We start from the raw sequence: 15,422 nt of genomic DNA, 5'->3' as shown, positions 1-15,422 counted from the left end.
CATGTTTTCTTTTACTATAGACCTTTTATATCAGCTTGAAGAAATCCTTTCAGCATTTCTTATGAGGCAAGTCTAGTGGTGATAAATCCCCTCAATTTTAATTTGTTTGGAAAAGTCCTTATCTTGCCTTCACTTCTAAAGGACAGATTTACTGGTAAAGTGTTCTTGCTTGGCAGTTTTTTCTTTTAGCACTTTAAATACATCATCTCATGCTCTTCTGACCTGTAATGTTTCTGCTGAGAAATCCACTCTTCACCTAAATGAGATTCCTTTGTATGAGAGGAATTTTTTTCTCCTGCTGTTTTAAAAATTCTCTTTTTGTCTTTGGCTTTAGACAATGTTATTATAATGTTGTGGAGGAGATCATTTTAGATTGAAATGTTGGGGGAACAACTTTATGAACTTGAATTATTTTTTTAAAGATTTTATTTATTTATTCATGAGTGACACACAGACAGAGGCAGAGTCATAGACAGAGAGAGAGAAGCAGGCTTCTTGTAGGGAGTCTGTTGTGGGACTTGATCCTGAGATTCCAGGATCACACCCTGAGCTAAAGGCAGACACTCAATCACTGAGCCACGCAGGCATCCCTATGACTTGAATATTTAATCTTTCCCTAGGTTTGGGAAGTTCTCAGCCATGTTATCTTTAAGTTTCTCCTTCTCTTCTCTTTATGGGATCCTAGTGATACATAGACTGTTTCTCTTAACGGTATCCCGTAAGCCTCACAAGTTTTGGTCTTTCCTTTTTATTTATTTATTTAGTTTTCTGAACTGAGTATTTGCAAATATTCTGCCTTTGAGTTTGCTGATTTTTTCTTCTGTTTGGTCCAGTCTGCTGTTGGAGCTCTCTTGTAAATTCTTCAGTGTAGTCATTATATTCCTTAGCTTGAAAATTTCTGGATTGTTGTTTTCTTTTTACGTATTCTATCTTTAAATTTCTCATTTTGTTCTCCTATTTTTCTGATTTCATTAAATTGTTGATCTTTTTTCTCTTGTAGCTCTTTGGTCATCATTAGAACCATATTTTGGATTCCTTTTTAGGATATTTATCTCCATTTGGGGGGACCCACTACAGGAATTTACTGTGTTCCTTTGGTAATATAAGGATTCCCTGATTCGTCATGTTCCTTTTGGCCTCACATAAGTATCTACATATTTAAAGAAGCAGTCACCTCTTCCAAACTTTGGGAGATAGACTTTGCTAAGAAAAGTCACCTGTGGGTAGAGCATGCTATGACCCCAGGTTTTGTGATGTAGGGCACCTCAGGAGCATGTAGAATCTTTGGGTCCAGGGAGGCATGATGTCTCATTAGCTCAGGTCACTGGGGTCCATAACATCAACATTTGTGTGGTATTTGGCAAGCACTGTGTGTCCACAGTGACTACAAGGGCTGTTAGGGTTCTCAGCAGCTCCTCCAGATCCAGTGACTAGAGACCAGAGCAGGAAGTGATAGTGGCCCAAGACAGTGATGTGCACATACTCAGCTGTGGGGGCCTGCCATAGTTTTCTGTGAACTGTTTCAGACACACACATAATGTTGAGGGCAAGGGCGTGGTTGAATAGGCAAACTGGCCGTTGTAGGAACCCTGACTATTTATGTGCTCTCTTGTGGCTGTGGAGTCTCACTACAGATGTAGGCACAGCAGTGGAGGCAAGTGATAGTAGACAGTGCCAGATCTAGGCTCATAAATAGCTTTGAGAGCCTTGGCCATTGGGATCCATTCCCATAGCTATAGGGTCTTGTCACAGACATGCCCATGGTAGCAGAACAAATAATGGGAATTGGGATAGGGAGCTTATTATAGGTACACATTTGGAGAAGCTAGCTCCAAGTACCCACAAGGGAGTGGAGGTCAGCTGTGGGGTTCTAGGCTGCATCTTATACTTGCACAGCTTAGAGGCATGGGGCTAGCTGCCTGTGTGGATCCCATTCTCTGGCAGTGGTGAGGGTAGGGGAGTGAGAAGGGATGCAGACAGCTGGCATATACAAGTGCAAAAATTTGTGGGGTAAAAACCAGTGAAGTCTGCAGAGGTCCTTGGTGGCTGTACTGATCACTGGTTTCTTCTGTGGTGGAAGTTTCCAGGTCCTCTGCAGAGAGCAGGTCACTGGAAACACTGGTTGCTCCCATTGTGTGGCTGACGCTGGTGGCCCATTCCCTTCTTCCATGCTTCTAGTCATCTCTATACATCTCAGCTCTGCCAGTCCTTGGGTGCGATGAAACCAAACAGGTCCTTCATGCAGTACCCAGAAAGGCTGAGGAAGCTGGTCACTCTCTCTGCTCTCCTTTTCCTGGGGAGGGGAACCCTAGCTGGTGAGTTCCCTCTTGGCACTGAGCAGTGCCAGCTCAGTGGATAGGGTGATAAGGACAAAATGAAGCATTCTTTCTTTCTTTTTTGTGCAGTTGTTCTCAGGTTTTTGTTCCACTATGTTCAAGTTTCTTAAGTGGACTCTTGAGTGTTTCCAGAACTGTTTCTGTTTGTAGATAGCTGTCTAATTGTTGATCTTTGTGGGGGCATGAAGGCTGGCTTCTACTGCACCATCTTGGTGACATCAGCCTTTTTTATTTCTGTAATTAATTATGCTTTCTCAGTTTTTTCTTTGCCTTTTTATGATCTATCCTTAACTTTAATGTCAGCTCCCTTCAGGTTTCTTTCCTTGGCCCTCTTCTCACTCTACACTTCAGTCTGTATACCACGTCAAGAAAGCTATGCAAACTGATAAAAGATCCAGCAGACTGTTGCTAATTTTCCATGGGAATCATTGTTACTTTAACATCAACCAAGTCGATTTCTCTACCAGGTTACTTTTTATAAGCTTTTGAGTAATTAAAACTAAATAAAGTCTTTCACGTATTATCAGTACATTTCTCCTTTTACCTTTAAATTTTCCTTCCCAGATAGACAGGTAACTCAGTGACCTACTTCTGTTCTTATTTCCTGCACCTCTGACAAGTAGCATAACCCAGGGCAGACATACCAGCCCTGGAGCGATGGATCTTTTTGATCAACCTAGTCCCTTGTGAACTCTTAACACATTTGCCTATCAAGATTTATAGTACTTATATTATTTCTAAAATCAGACTAATCATATGAAATATTATTTTCATTATATGGTCTCAGAAACTCACTGCACACATATTTACTGATTCCCAAAATATCTTCATTTGTTTTATACATAACAGTGTACTGGGCATTGTGCAGCAATCAGCAAATAAGAGAACATAGTTCTGAGGCACTGAATTTTAGACATTATATGATAAGGAAAATATAGATATCTTTAAATGAAAAAAATCACTTTCCAAAAAACACGCAACCTAACATATAAATGAATGTTGTCCCTTTCAGAAAATTTACATTGAAAGGCTGATTAACAAAGGATTTGCAGTGCTAATTGATGAACCCGTTTTTGACATAAATTACAGCAGGTAAACACTACAGGTTTTCTTAGGCAAAATGATCATGTCACATTTTAAAGATTACTCATACAACTTTGCCTATGTAAAATTGTAGTATTGTTAAGGCAGCATGCAGATTCAAGATTCTCAGTCTTTTTTTTTAAAGATATTATTTATTTATTCGTGAGAGACACAGAAAGAGAGGCAGAGACACAGACAGAGGGAGGAGAAGCAGGCTCCATGCAAGAAGCCTGATGTGGGACTCAATCCTGGGAATCTGGGATCAGGCCCTGTGCAAAAATAGGCGCTCAACCGCTGAGCCACCCAGGCGTCCCAAGACTCTCAGTCTTTTGACACATAATGGCATGTGAGAATCAATAGTTATGTTTAATCATAGACATATGTAGCTTTTTTAAACATTTGGTATTTGTTTATGTATCTGTAATAGAATATATTGAAGGACTTAGAAACATGTATATTGAAAGTGGAATATTCAAACTAATATTTAGTGTGCTGTTTACTAAAATATGATTCCTCTTTTTCCCAACAGAAATTTATTTCACAATTTAACCCAGGTAAAACATTTTTTAAAATTTTATATATCCTTCATATATCACTACTATATTATTTCCTTCTAATCTGTCATGTTTTCTAGAAGGAGAATTTTCCAAACTAATTTTTCAGCAAAATTTGCTTAGAGTACAATGATACTTCAGATATATTTGAGAGCTCCACAGACCTTTTCCAGAAGTTCATGAGGTCTACCGTTTTCCAACTATATATCTATGTGAGGATAGATTCTCTCCACCAAAACAACGTGCTTCCTTCCACCAAAACAACATATACCGATAGCTTGAATATAGGAGGACAGATGATAATTCAGTTGTTTTATATTAAGACAGATATTAAAGACATTTTGTAATGTAAAAATGTAAAACAAACATTTTTCTCATTTTTTTTGTCTTGGAAAACAATTATTTTTAATTTTTTTTTCATAAAATATATATCATGTTAACATTTATGGGTTTACTATAGTTTTCAAAATAAATTAATAAATATCTTCAAATTTCTCAGTTTTAATTTGTCTCATGGTAAATATTGCTAGATCTAACCCACCTAAAGCAAAAGCTCTGTGAGCTTCTCAATAATTTTTAAGGCAACGAAGGGATCTTGAGAGAAAAAGGTTATAACGTCTGGTCCAGAGAATCTTCAATTATAGGAGATGAACTGAGGATTGCTGGAGGGGAAGCGGGAGGATGGGGTAATTGGGTGATAGGCATCAGGGAGGGCATGTGATGTGATGAGCACTGGGTATTATCTGCAACTGATGAATTATTGAACTCACCATCTAAAACTAATGATGTACTATATGTTGGCTAATTGAATTTAAAACAAAAACAAAAACATCTGGTCCAAGGATGGAAGATGGCCATGGAGTAGGAGGATCCTAGGCTTGCCTCTTTCCATGAATACAACTGGATACTATCAAATTATCCTAAATACACCAGAAATTGACCTGAAGACTGTCATAATAAACTCCACAACTACAGGTAGAGGAGAGGCCACATTGAAGAAGATAGGAAGTGCAGAGATGCAATTTGGGAGAGAAGAGATCAGGGAGGGAGCCATGGTTCCAGAGAAGGGTGAGAAATAGACTAACACACAGGGGAGCACACAGAAAAAATGAATCCCCATTTGGCTCAGAAAGTGAAAGGAGCTGAATTTTATGAGTTCTTGCTACCAGTGGGACTTAAAGTCTAGAGTTTTAAAGGTTGGTGGGCTTGACTGGGATAGAGCCCAGAGGGTACTGCACTGCTCTTGGGGAGAAGTCAAGCAAACAACTAGCAGACATACAGCATGGAAACAGTGATTAGGAAGATTGCCTACAGCACACACTAGAAAGATTATTCCCTCATTTGTGAGTGAGTCCTAGAGGCCACATTCATGGAGAGATACCTCTGGGAATAAAGGAATTTGCCAGAACCATTTCCCTCCTCTGACCCTCAGCATAAGCACAGGGCTACCTGTGGTAAATCAGTGCAGTGCCAATATTTGCTAACTAACTTATGTATACCAAACTTCACCCCCCCACCCCCCCACACACACACACACACTCCAGTGGAACCATCCATCTGAAACTGATGTATGCAACTGATGAATTCTTGAACTCTACATCTGAAACTAATGATGTACTATATGTTGGCTAATTGAATTTAGTTAAAAACAAGAACAAAAACATCTTGCTCAGTCCCAGTGCAGCAGGCCACCTCCCCCAGAAGACCAGCCCAAACCCCTGCTCTCACCATGCGTTCCATTGTGGGAGTTTTGCAGGGCCTCTGTTCTGCCAGCAGTGGTAACAGGTCTCATTTCATAAACAGACCAAAGCACACCTAGTTAAAACATACCAATTAAGGTCAGGGACCAAACACTGCCTACCACAGGCAAAGAAAGACTCTGCAGATAATTGGCTTGAAAGATAAAGCAGTCAGGATGAAACAGCAGAGAATATGCAGCATACATTGAAGACATTCCCAGAAGCGCCAAGCCCTGGGAAATAGGAGACATTACATAACAGGGCACTTCAGGACCTCTTCTTTGTAAGGCCATTTCCCTTAGAACAAGAGACATAGCTAATGTTTCTAACACAGAGAAACAGGCACAGAGATGTAGACAAAATGAGAAGACAGAGAAATTTATCCCAAATGAAAGAACAGGACAAGGTCACAGCCAGAGATCTAAGTGAAACATATAAGTAACATGCCTTGGTAGAGAATTTAAAGCATTGATCATAAGGATACTCACTGGACCTGAGAAGAGTAGAAGACAAGAGTGAGACCCTTAACACAGGGATAAGGAATAACATAGCAGAGATAAAGGGCACAATAAAGAAAATGAGAAACATGCCTCATGGAATGAATAGAGGTTAGAAGGAGAGGAATGAATTGACATCCCAGAAGACAGAATGATGGAAAGTAATCAAGCTGAACATAAGAGATAAAAAAGAATTATGCAAAACAAGAATAGAATTAGGGAACTCAGAGACTCCATAAAGCATGATAACATTTGTATTATAGGAGTCCCAGGAGAAGAAGGGAGAGAAAAGTGGTCAGAAAATTTATTTGAAGAAATAAGAGCTGAAAATGTCCCTAATCTGGGGAAGGAAACAGATATCCAGGTCCAAGAGACACAGAGAACCCATATCAAACAAAAGCAGACACACACCAAGACATATTGTAATTAAGTTGGTGAAATATAGTGGTAAAGAAAAAAAATTTTGAAGGAGCAAGACAAAATAAGTCAGTAACTTACCAGGGAAAACCCATAAGGCTAGCAGAAGATTTTTCAGCAGAAGTATTCCAAGCCAGAAGGGAGTAGTATGATATACTCAAAGTGCTGAAGGGGAAAAATCTGCACCTGAGAATACTCTATCCAGCAAGGCTATCATTCAGAAAAGGTGGAGAGACAAAGAATTTCCCAAACAAAACCTAAAGGAGTTCATGACCACTAAACCAGCCCTGCAAGAAATATTGAAGGGAACACTTTGAGTAGAAAGGAAAGACCAAAGTGAGAGTATAAAGGTAGGAAATACAAAAGCAATAAAAATAAATATTTCTGTAGAAAACCAGTCAAGGAATTCACAAAATAAAAATATGTGAAATATAACAACATATATCTAAAATGTGGGGAGGAGGAGAGTAAAGAATGGGCTCAAATTTTCATGACCATGAACTTAATATAGACTGTAATATGAAGAAAAGGTTGTATACAAACCTACTGGTAACCTCAAATAAAAAACCACTAGTAAATATACAAAGAATAAAGAGAAAGAAATCCAAACATATCACTAAAGAAAATCAGCAAACCATGAAAAAGAAAAGGAAAGGATCAGAGAAAATCTTCAGAAACAATCACAAAGTAGATAATAAAATGACAATAAACAAATATCTATCAATAATTATTTTGAATGTAAATGGACTAAATGCTTCAATGTAAAGACATAGGGTGACAGAATATGTAAAAAACCAAATGCCTATCCACATGCTGCCTACAAAAGACTCACTTCAGACCTAAATATAACTAGCAATACTTATATTGGACATAATAGACTTTAAAACAAAGAGTGTAACAAGAGACAAAGAAGGATACTGCATAATAATAAAGAGGACAATCCAAGAAGATAATATTAACAATTGTAAATATGTATACACCCAACACAGGAGCACCCAAATACATAAAACCATTAATAAAAAACATAAAGGAACAAACTGATAATACACTAGTAGTAGGAAACTTTAACACCCCACTTCTATCAATGGATAGATAGTGTAAATAGAAAATCAACAAGGTAACAATGGCTTTGAATGGTACATTGAGCCAGATTGACTTAACAGATAAAATGAGTACATTCTATCCTAAAATAGCAGAATACACATTCTTTTCGAGTGTACATGGAACATTCTCCAGAATAGATAACATATTAGCCCACAAACAAACCTCAACAAATTCAAGAAGATTGAAACCATACCATGCATCTTTTCTGACCACAACACTGAAACTAGAAGTCACACAGAAGGAAAAATCTGGAACGAGGTTAAATAGCATGCTACTAAACATGCTGCTAAACAAGGAATGGATCAACCAGGAAATCAAAGTTGCCTTTGGCTCAGGTCATGATCCCAAGATCTTAGGATCAAGCCTCTAGTCAGGCTCCCTGCTCAGTGGGGAGCCTGCTTCTCCCTCTCCCTCTGCTGCTCCCCATTTGTGCTCTTTTGCTCGCTCTCTCTCTCTCTGTCAAATAAAATCTTTAAAAAAAAATACATGGAATAAAATCTTTAAAAAAATACATGGAAATGAAAACACAATGGTCCAAAGCCTCTGAGATGTAGCAAAAGTGGTTTTAAGAGGGAAGATTACAGCAATACAGTCCTACCTCATGAAACAAGATAAATCTCAAATAAACAAACTAACTTTGTATCTAAAGGAATTAGAAAAAGAACAACAAACAAAACCTAAAGCCAAGGGAAAGAAGGAAATAATAAAGATTAGAGCACATAGAACTAAAAAAGAAATAGAATATATGAATGAAACCAAGAACTGGTTCTTTGAAAAAAAATTAATAAAATTGATAAACCTCTAGCCAGACTTACCAAGAAAAAAAGAGAAAGGACTCAAATAAATAACATCACAAACAAGAAAGGAAATAACACCCAATACCACAGAAATCAAACAATTATAAGAGAATTTTCTGAAAAACTGTATGCCAACAGACTGGACAACCTAGAAAAAATGGATAAATTCCTATGAACATAGAAACTACAAAAACTGTAACAGGAAGAAATAGAAGATTTCAACAGAGCAATAATAACTAGCAAAGAAATTGAATCAGTAACCAAAAAACTCCCCAAACACAAAAGTCCAGGACCAGATGGCTTCACAAATGAATTCTAATTTACAAACATTTAAAGAAGAGTTAATGTCCACTCTTCTCACACTATTCCAAAAAATAGAAAAGAAGGGAAAACTTCCAAATTTATTGTATGAGACCAGCATTACCCTGATACCAAAACCAGATAAAGACACCACCAAGAAGAAGAAGAAGAAGAAGAAGAAGAAGAAGAAGAAGAAGAAGAAGAAGAAGAAGAAGAAACTCCATGAAAAAATCTACAACAAAGTGCTAGCAAAACAAATCCAACATTACATTAAAAAAATCTTTACCACAATCCAGTAGGATTTATTCCTGGGTTACAGGTGTGGCTCAATATGTCCAAATGAATCAATGTGATATATCACATCAACAAGAGAAAGGATAAAAACAAAGTGATCATTTCAATAGATGCAGAAAAAGCATTTGACAAAGTACAACATCCATTCATGATAAAAACCCTCAACAAAGTAGATTTAGAAGGAACGTATCTCAACACAACAAAGGCCATTTATGAAAAACCCACAGCTAATATAATACTTAATGGAGAAATACTGAGAACTTTTCCCCCTTGTGGGGGTGGTGGGGACAGGAAAAGACAAGGATGTCCTTTCTCACCACTTTTCTACAACATAGCATTAGAAATCCTAGCTACAGCAATCAGACAACAAAAAGAAATAAAAGGCATCTAAATCAGTAAAGAAGTAAAACTTGCACTATTTGTAAATGACATGGTACTATATATAGAAAACCTAAAGGACTCCATCAAAAGACTGCTAGAAATGATAAATGAATTCAGTAAAGTCACAGTATACAAAATCAATGTATAGATATCTGTTGCATTTTATTTATTTATTTTTTAATTTTTATTTATTTATGATAGTCACACACACACACAGAGAGAGAGAGAGAGAGAGAGAGAGAGAGAGAGAGGCAGAGGGAGAAGCAGGCTCCATGCACCGGGAGCCCGACGTGGGATTCGATCCTGGGTCTCCAGGATCGCGCCCTGGGCCAAAGGCAGGCGCCAAACCGCTGCGCCACCCAGGGATCCCATCTGTTGCATTTTAATACAAGAATAAGGAAGCAGTAGAAAGAAATTTTTTAAAAATCCCATTTACAGTTGCACCAAAAGTAATAGATAACTTGGAATAAATCTAACCTAAGAGGTGAAAGACCTGTACTCTAAAAACTATAAAACACTGATGAAAGAAATTGAAGATGACACACAAAAAAAGGAAAGATAATACATACTAATGGATTGGAAGAACAAATATTGTTAAAATGTCTATACTACCCAAAGCAATCTGCAGATTTAATGCAGTACCTATCAAAATACCAATAGCATTTTTCACAGAACTAGAACAAAGAATCCTAAAATTTGCGTGGAACCACAAAAGACTCTGAATACCCAAGGCAATTGAAAAAGAAAAGCAGGGATGCCTGGGTGGCTCAGCAATTGGGCTTCTGCCTTGGGCTAAGGGTGTGATTCCAGGATCCAAGATCGAGTCCCACATCGGGATCCTTGCAGGGAGCCTGCTTCTCCTTCTGCCTATATCTCTGCCTCTCTCTCTGAGTCTCTCATAAATAAATAAATACATACATACATACATAAAATCTTAAAAAGGAAAAAAGCTTGTAGCATCATAATTCTGGACTTCACGTTATATTACAAAGCTGTAGTAATCAGAACAGTATGGTACTGACACAGAAATAGACACATAGATCAATTGAATAGAATAGAAAGCCCAGAAGTAAACCCACATTTATATGTTTAATTAATATTCAACAAAACAAGAAAAAAAAAATCCAATGAGAAAAAGACAGTCTCTTCAACAAATGGTTCTGGGAAAACTGGTCAGCGACATGCAAAAGAATGCAACTGGACCACTTTCTTGCACCATACACCAAAATAAACTTAAAATGGATTAAAGACTTAAATGTGAGATCTGAAACCATCAAAATCCTAGAAGAGAACACAGGAGGTAACTTCCTTGACATCGGCTGTAGCAACTTTTCTAGACATATTTCTTGACACAACAGAAACAAACTAAAAATAAACTATTGGGACTACATCAAAATAAAAAGCTTCTGCATAGCAAAGTAAACAACAAAACTAAAAAGTAACATACAGAATGAGAGAAGATATCTGCAAATGATATATCTGATAAATGGTTAGTATCCAAAGTATATAAAGAACTTCTAAAACTCAACACCAGAAAAACAGATAATCCTATTAAAAATGGGCAGAAGTTCTGAACAGGCATTTTTCCAAAGACATACAGATGGCCAACAGATACATGAAGAGATGTTCATCAGTTACCATCACAGAAATGGAAATCAAAACTACAATGGGATATCATTGTATATCTGTAAGAATGGATGAAAACCACACATAAACTACAGATGTTGGTGTGAATGTGGAGAAAAAGGAACACTCAAGCACTATTGGTGGGAATGCAAACTGGTGCAGCCACTGTGGAAAATAGTATAAAGTTTCCTCAAAAAGTTAAAAATAGAATTCTCCTATATCCTAGCAATCACATTGCTGAGTATTTACCCAAAGAATACAAATATTAATTCAAAGAGATATATGCACCCTTATGTTTATAGCAGCATTTTTTACAATAGCCAAGATATGGAAGTAGCCCAAGTGTCCATCAATTGATGAGGGGATAAAGAAGAGGAGATAGATAGATAGATATAGGTAGATAGATAGATAGATAGATAGATAGATAGATAGATAGATATAGATATAGATATAGATAATTTAGCCATAAAAGAAGAATGAAATATTGCCATTTGCAATGACATTTCTGGAAGTAGAGAGTATAATGCTAAACAAAAAAAGTCAGAGAAAGACAAATATGATTTTGCACATGTGGAATTTAAGAAACAAATGAGCAAAGGGGAAAAAAGAGAGCAAGGGAAGAAGTTAAGAAATAGACTCTTAATTACAGAGAATAAACCGATGGTTATCAAACAGGAAGTGGGTGGGGAAATGGGTTAATTAAGGGGGATTAAGGAACGCACTTGTGATAAACACTGGGGATGTATGGAACTGTTGAATCGCTATATTGTATACCTGAAACTGATATTACATTGTATGTTAACTAACTGGAATTTAAATTAAAAACTTAATAATAAAATAAAAACTTAAAAAGCCAAAAAAAAAGTTTTTAACATCAAAGGATGATTACAAGTATGGTAGATACACTGAAAACTTAAAACATTGAAATAAGGTGATAATATTTGGAAATTAAAGCCCTATAGATAGTTTAGTTTTTGCAAAGGAATGCTTTAGGGCAGCCCGGGTGGCTCAGTGGTTTAGCGCCTGCCTTTGGCCCAGGGTGATCCTGGAGACCCGGGATGAGTCCCACGTTGGGCTCCCTGCATGGAGCCTGCTTCTCCCTCTGCCTGTGCCTCTGCCTTTCTCTCTGTGTCTCTCATGAATAAATAAAATCCTTAAAAAAACAACAACAAAGGAATGCTTACTATAAAGGTAGTAAATTAATAATAATAGGTATTATAATTAATAAACCTCCTAGTATACTGAAGCCTCCATAAAATCCCAAGAGGACAGAGTTCAGATAGCTTCCACAGTTGATGAACCATGGAGATTTGGGGAAAGTGAGCACCAAGAGAGGGCATGGAAGCTCCTCATGCTTTCCCCAGACCTTGCCTTCTGTATCATTTCCATCTGGCTATTCCTGAGTTACATGTTTATATAATAAGCCAGTAATTTCTCTTCAAATTCTGGATCATCCCATGACTCCTACACCCAGGGAAATGTTGAAGAGGACTCGACCAAGAGCCTGAATGAGAAAGGAATTCCCAAGAGAGAAGCTAAGGACAAGGCTTTTGCTCATTTCCCGATTGTTCCTGCTCAGCCTGAACTGGAAAGTAATTCACAAAGGAGAAGTGAAAACAGCACCTTTTCTCTGGCTTTCTGTTTTTTTATTTCCTTGCACTCCAGTATGTGGTTCCTGAGAGTGATGAACTGGAGGCTGGCAAAACTATTGTCTAAGTTATAGCCTTGGAGCCATTCAGCTGAAGCATACAGAAGTAATGTGCCAACACTTCAAGGTTTGAAGTGTAGGCCCTGCTATGGAAGCATGATAGAGGATATTGGTTCCCCCAGCTCTTGCTGTTGTTCCCATCCCAGGGAGTTGCTGTCTGCTCCCCTCTGCCCAGCTCCCCACCAAGTGCCTCAGCAAAATGCACAAATGTACATAATTTTTAAATTAACATAATTTAGATAGTGCGTTTTCCTAGCATGTGAAAGATAAACAAACAACCTCCTGTAGTAGATCAAAATAGTTGAATGAGCCCATGTGTCCATGTGTACCCTTATCCTAAATCAAATAGATGTTATAGAATTTATTAAAGGTATAACTATAACCATGAAAAAAAGCAAGAGAGTGTTTATCAATGGATAACCTTAACATAGAAAATAGAGGAAAAATTCTAGGAGTTGAATACATATTACAGACCCAAATAATATAGAATAACCTCCACCTCACTTGAAATATAGAAATGCTTTTAGAAATGTGTGGAGAATGCTAGCATACACTTTTATATTAACAAAGGTACATGTGTGTCAGAAATAAGGAATTTAAGGCCAGAGTTATAATGTTGAATTTGGAACTAGGAGTATTAGAATATAAGCCCTACTAAATGGGGATGATGTTTTGTTGTATGCATGGGATAGAAAATGAAGACCAACAACCTATGAGAGAAGGAGGAGTTGAGGGATGCCTGGGTGACTCATTATTTGAGCATCTGCATTCCGGCCTGGGCATGATCCCAGAGTCTGGGGAGAGAGTCCTACATGGGGCTTCCTGTGAGGAGTTTGCTTCTCCCTCTGCCTGTGTCTCTGCCTCTCTCTGTGTATCTCATGAATAAATAAATAAAATCTTTAAAAAAAGGAGGCATTGAAACTCATCCCCTAATATGATACTAGGATTTATAAAATGTCTGTAAAGTGGGAAATAGTAAAGTTTCATCACTGGCTTACAGTAATTCCAAAGAAATGATGCATCCTTTGGGGCTATAAATGGACAAGGAGTAAGCTACATGAAGTGTCAGGTAGATGTCCAAGTTTAGTAGCCCAAGAGGTTGAAGAACCTAATGCCAAGTAATAAACACAAAAATGCAAGCAATGAAACACATAGTGCCCTGTCAGAGGTGACTGCAAAATCCATTTCCAAAAGTATAGAAGAGTATAGAAGATAACCAGGAGTATAGAAGATTTTCATAGAAAACAAACCCTCAAAGTAAAAAATAACCTCAAAGTTAAAGGTATAAACCACAAAAAACACTCTGGAATAGACACATACAATGAGGAAAGTTCATACTATTGAAAGCTAAAAATGAGAACCATCTGAAAGGCTATTTAATCCATGTTTAAAGTATTCAAAGATATAAAAGAAGGAATTGAAGTAAAAAACAATTACACAACATTCAGAAATTGAAAAACCTCTCACTAAAATTTCTTGAAAAAATAGGCATCTGAGGGATCCCTGGGTGGCGCAGCGGTTTGGCGCCTGCCTTTGGCCCAGAGCGCGATCCTGGAGATCCGGGATCGAGTCCCACGTCGGGCTCCCGGTGCATGGAGCCTGCTTCTCCCTCTGCCTGTGTCTCTGCCTATCTCTCTGTGTGTGTGTCACTATCATAAATAAATAAAAAATTTAAAAAAAAAATAGGCATCTGAAAATAAAAATTCAATAACAGTTTCAGCTATATGCTGATACAGTTGAGAAAATTGGAGAATTAGTGATTTGGAATAGGAATCTTGCAGAATACAGTGCATAAAAGTGAAGAGGTGAAAAATATCTAAAGAGTTAAGAGACATAACAGATAGACTGAGACAATTTATCATCCATATAATAGGAGTTCCAAAATGGAAATAAAATGAATTGGACATAATACCAAAAGAGATGATTATGGAGAATTCTTCACAATTGAAGACATGAGTACTCAGATTGAAAAACTAAAGTACAGGATGTAGTAAATGATGGTGAGCCAATGTATAATATGCTAATAAATTTAAGCATTGACAATCAAAATTTTTCAATAATGATTTTTAATTTTTTTTATTTATTTTTTTAATAAATTAATTTTTATTGGTGTTCAATTTACCAACATACAGAAAAACACCCAGTGCTCATCCCGTCAAGTGTCCCCCCCAGTGCCCCACCCCCCGCCCTCCTCCCCTTCCACCACCCCTAGTTCGTTTCCCAGAGTTAGGAGTCTTTATGTTCTGTCTCCCTTCCTGATATTTCCCACACATTTCTTCTCCCTTCCCTTATATTCCCTTTCACTATTATTTATATTCCCCAAATGAAAGAGAACATACACTGTTTGTCCTTTTCCGATTGACTTACTTCACTCAGCATTATACCCTCCAGTTCCATCCATGTTGAAGCAAATGGTGGGTATTTGTCGTTTCTAATGGCTGAGTAATATTCCTCAATAATGATTTTTTAAAACAAAAAGCTAGCCAACAAAAGAGTGGAAAATGAAGGGGGACTTGGGTTTGAAATTGTTGAAGGTCCTTATAAGTATTCAGGATAAGGATACTGGATTAACTTTGGCCTACATTA

At 37.4% G+C, this 15,422-nt stretch overlaps 1 protein-coding gene across 1 annotated transcript in view; it reads left to right on the top strand.

Annotated features, from left to right (window-relative positions):
• Positions 1-15,422, top strand: part of CATSPERE (catsper channel auxiliary subunit epsilon) — a 193,828-nt gene that overhangs the window by 43,020 nt on the left and 135,386 nt on the right. The window contains exon 7 of the mRNA XM_041749540.1: positions 3,949-3,973. Within this exon, the coding sequence (XP_041605474.1) occupies positions 3,949-3,973 (25 nt within the window). The remainder of the gene's footprint in view (positions 1-3,948; positions 3,974-15,422) is intronic.

The sequence above is a fragment of the Vulpes lagopus genome, chromosome 1 (assembly GCF_018345385.1).
Source record: "Vulpes lagopus strain Blue_001 chromosome 1, ASM1834538v1, whole genome shotgun sequence".
Classification (NCBI taxonomy): domain Eukaryota; kingdom Metazoa; phylum Chordata; class Mammalia; order Carnivora; family Canidae; genus Vulpes; species Vulpes lagopus.
The sequence above is the reverse complement of the archived record's forward strand: the minus strand, read 5'-3'. Positions and strand labels throughout refer to the sequence as shown.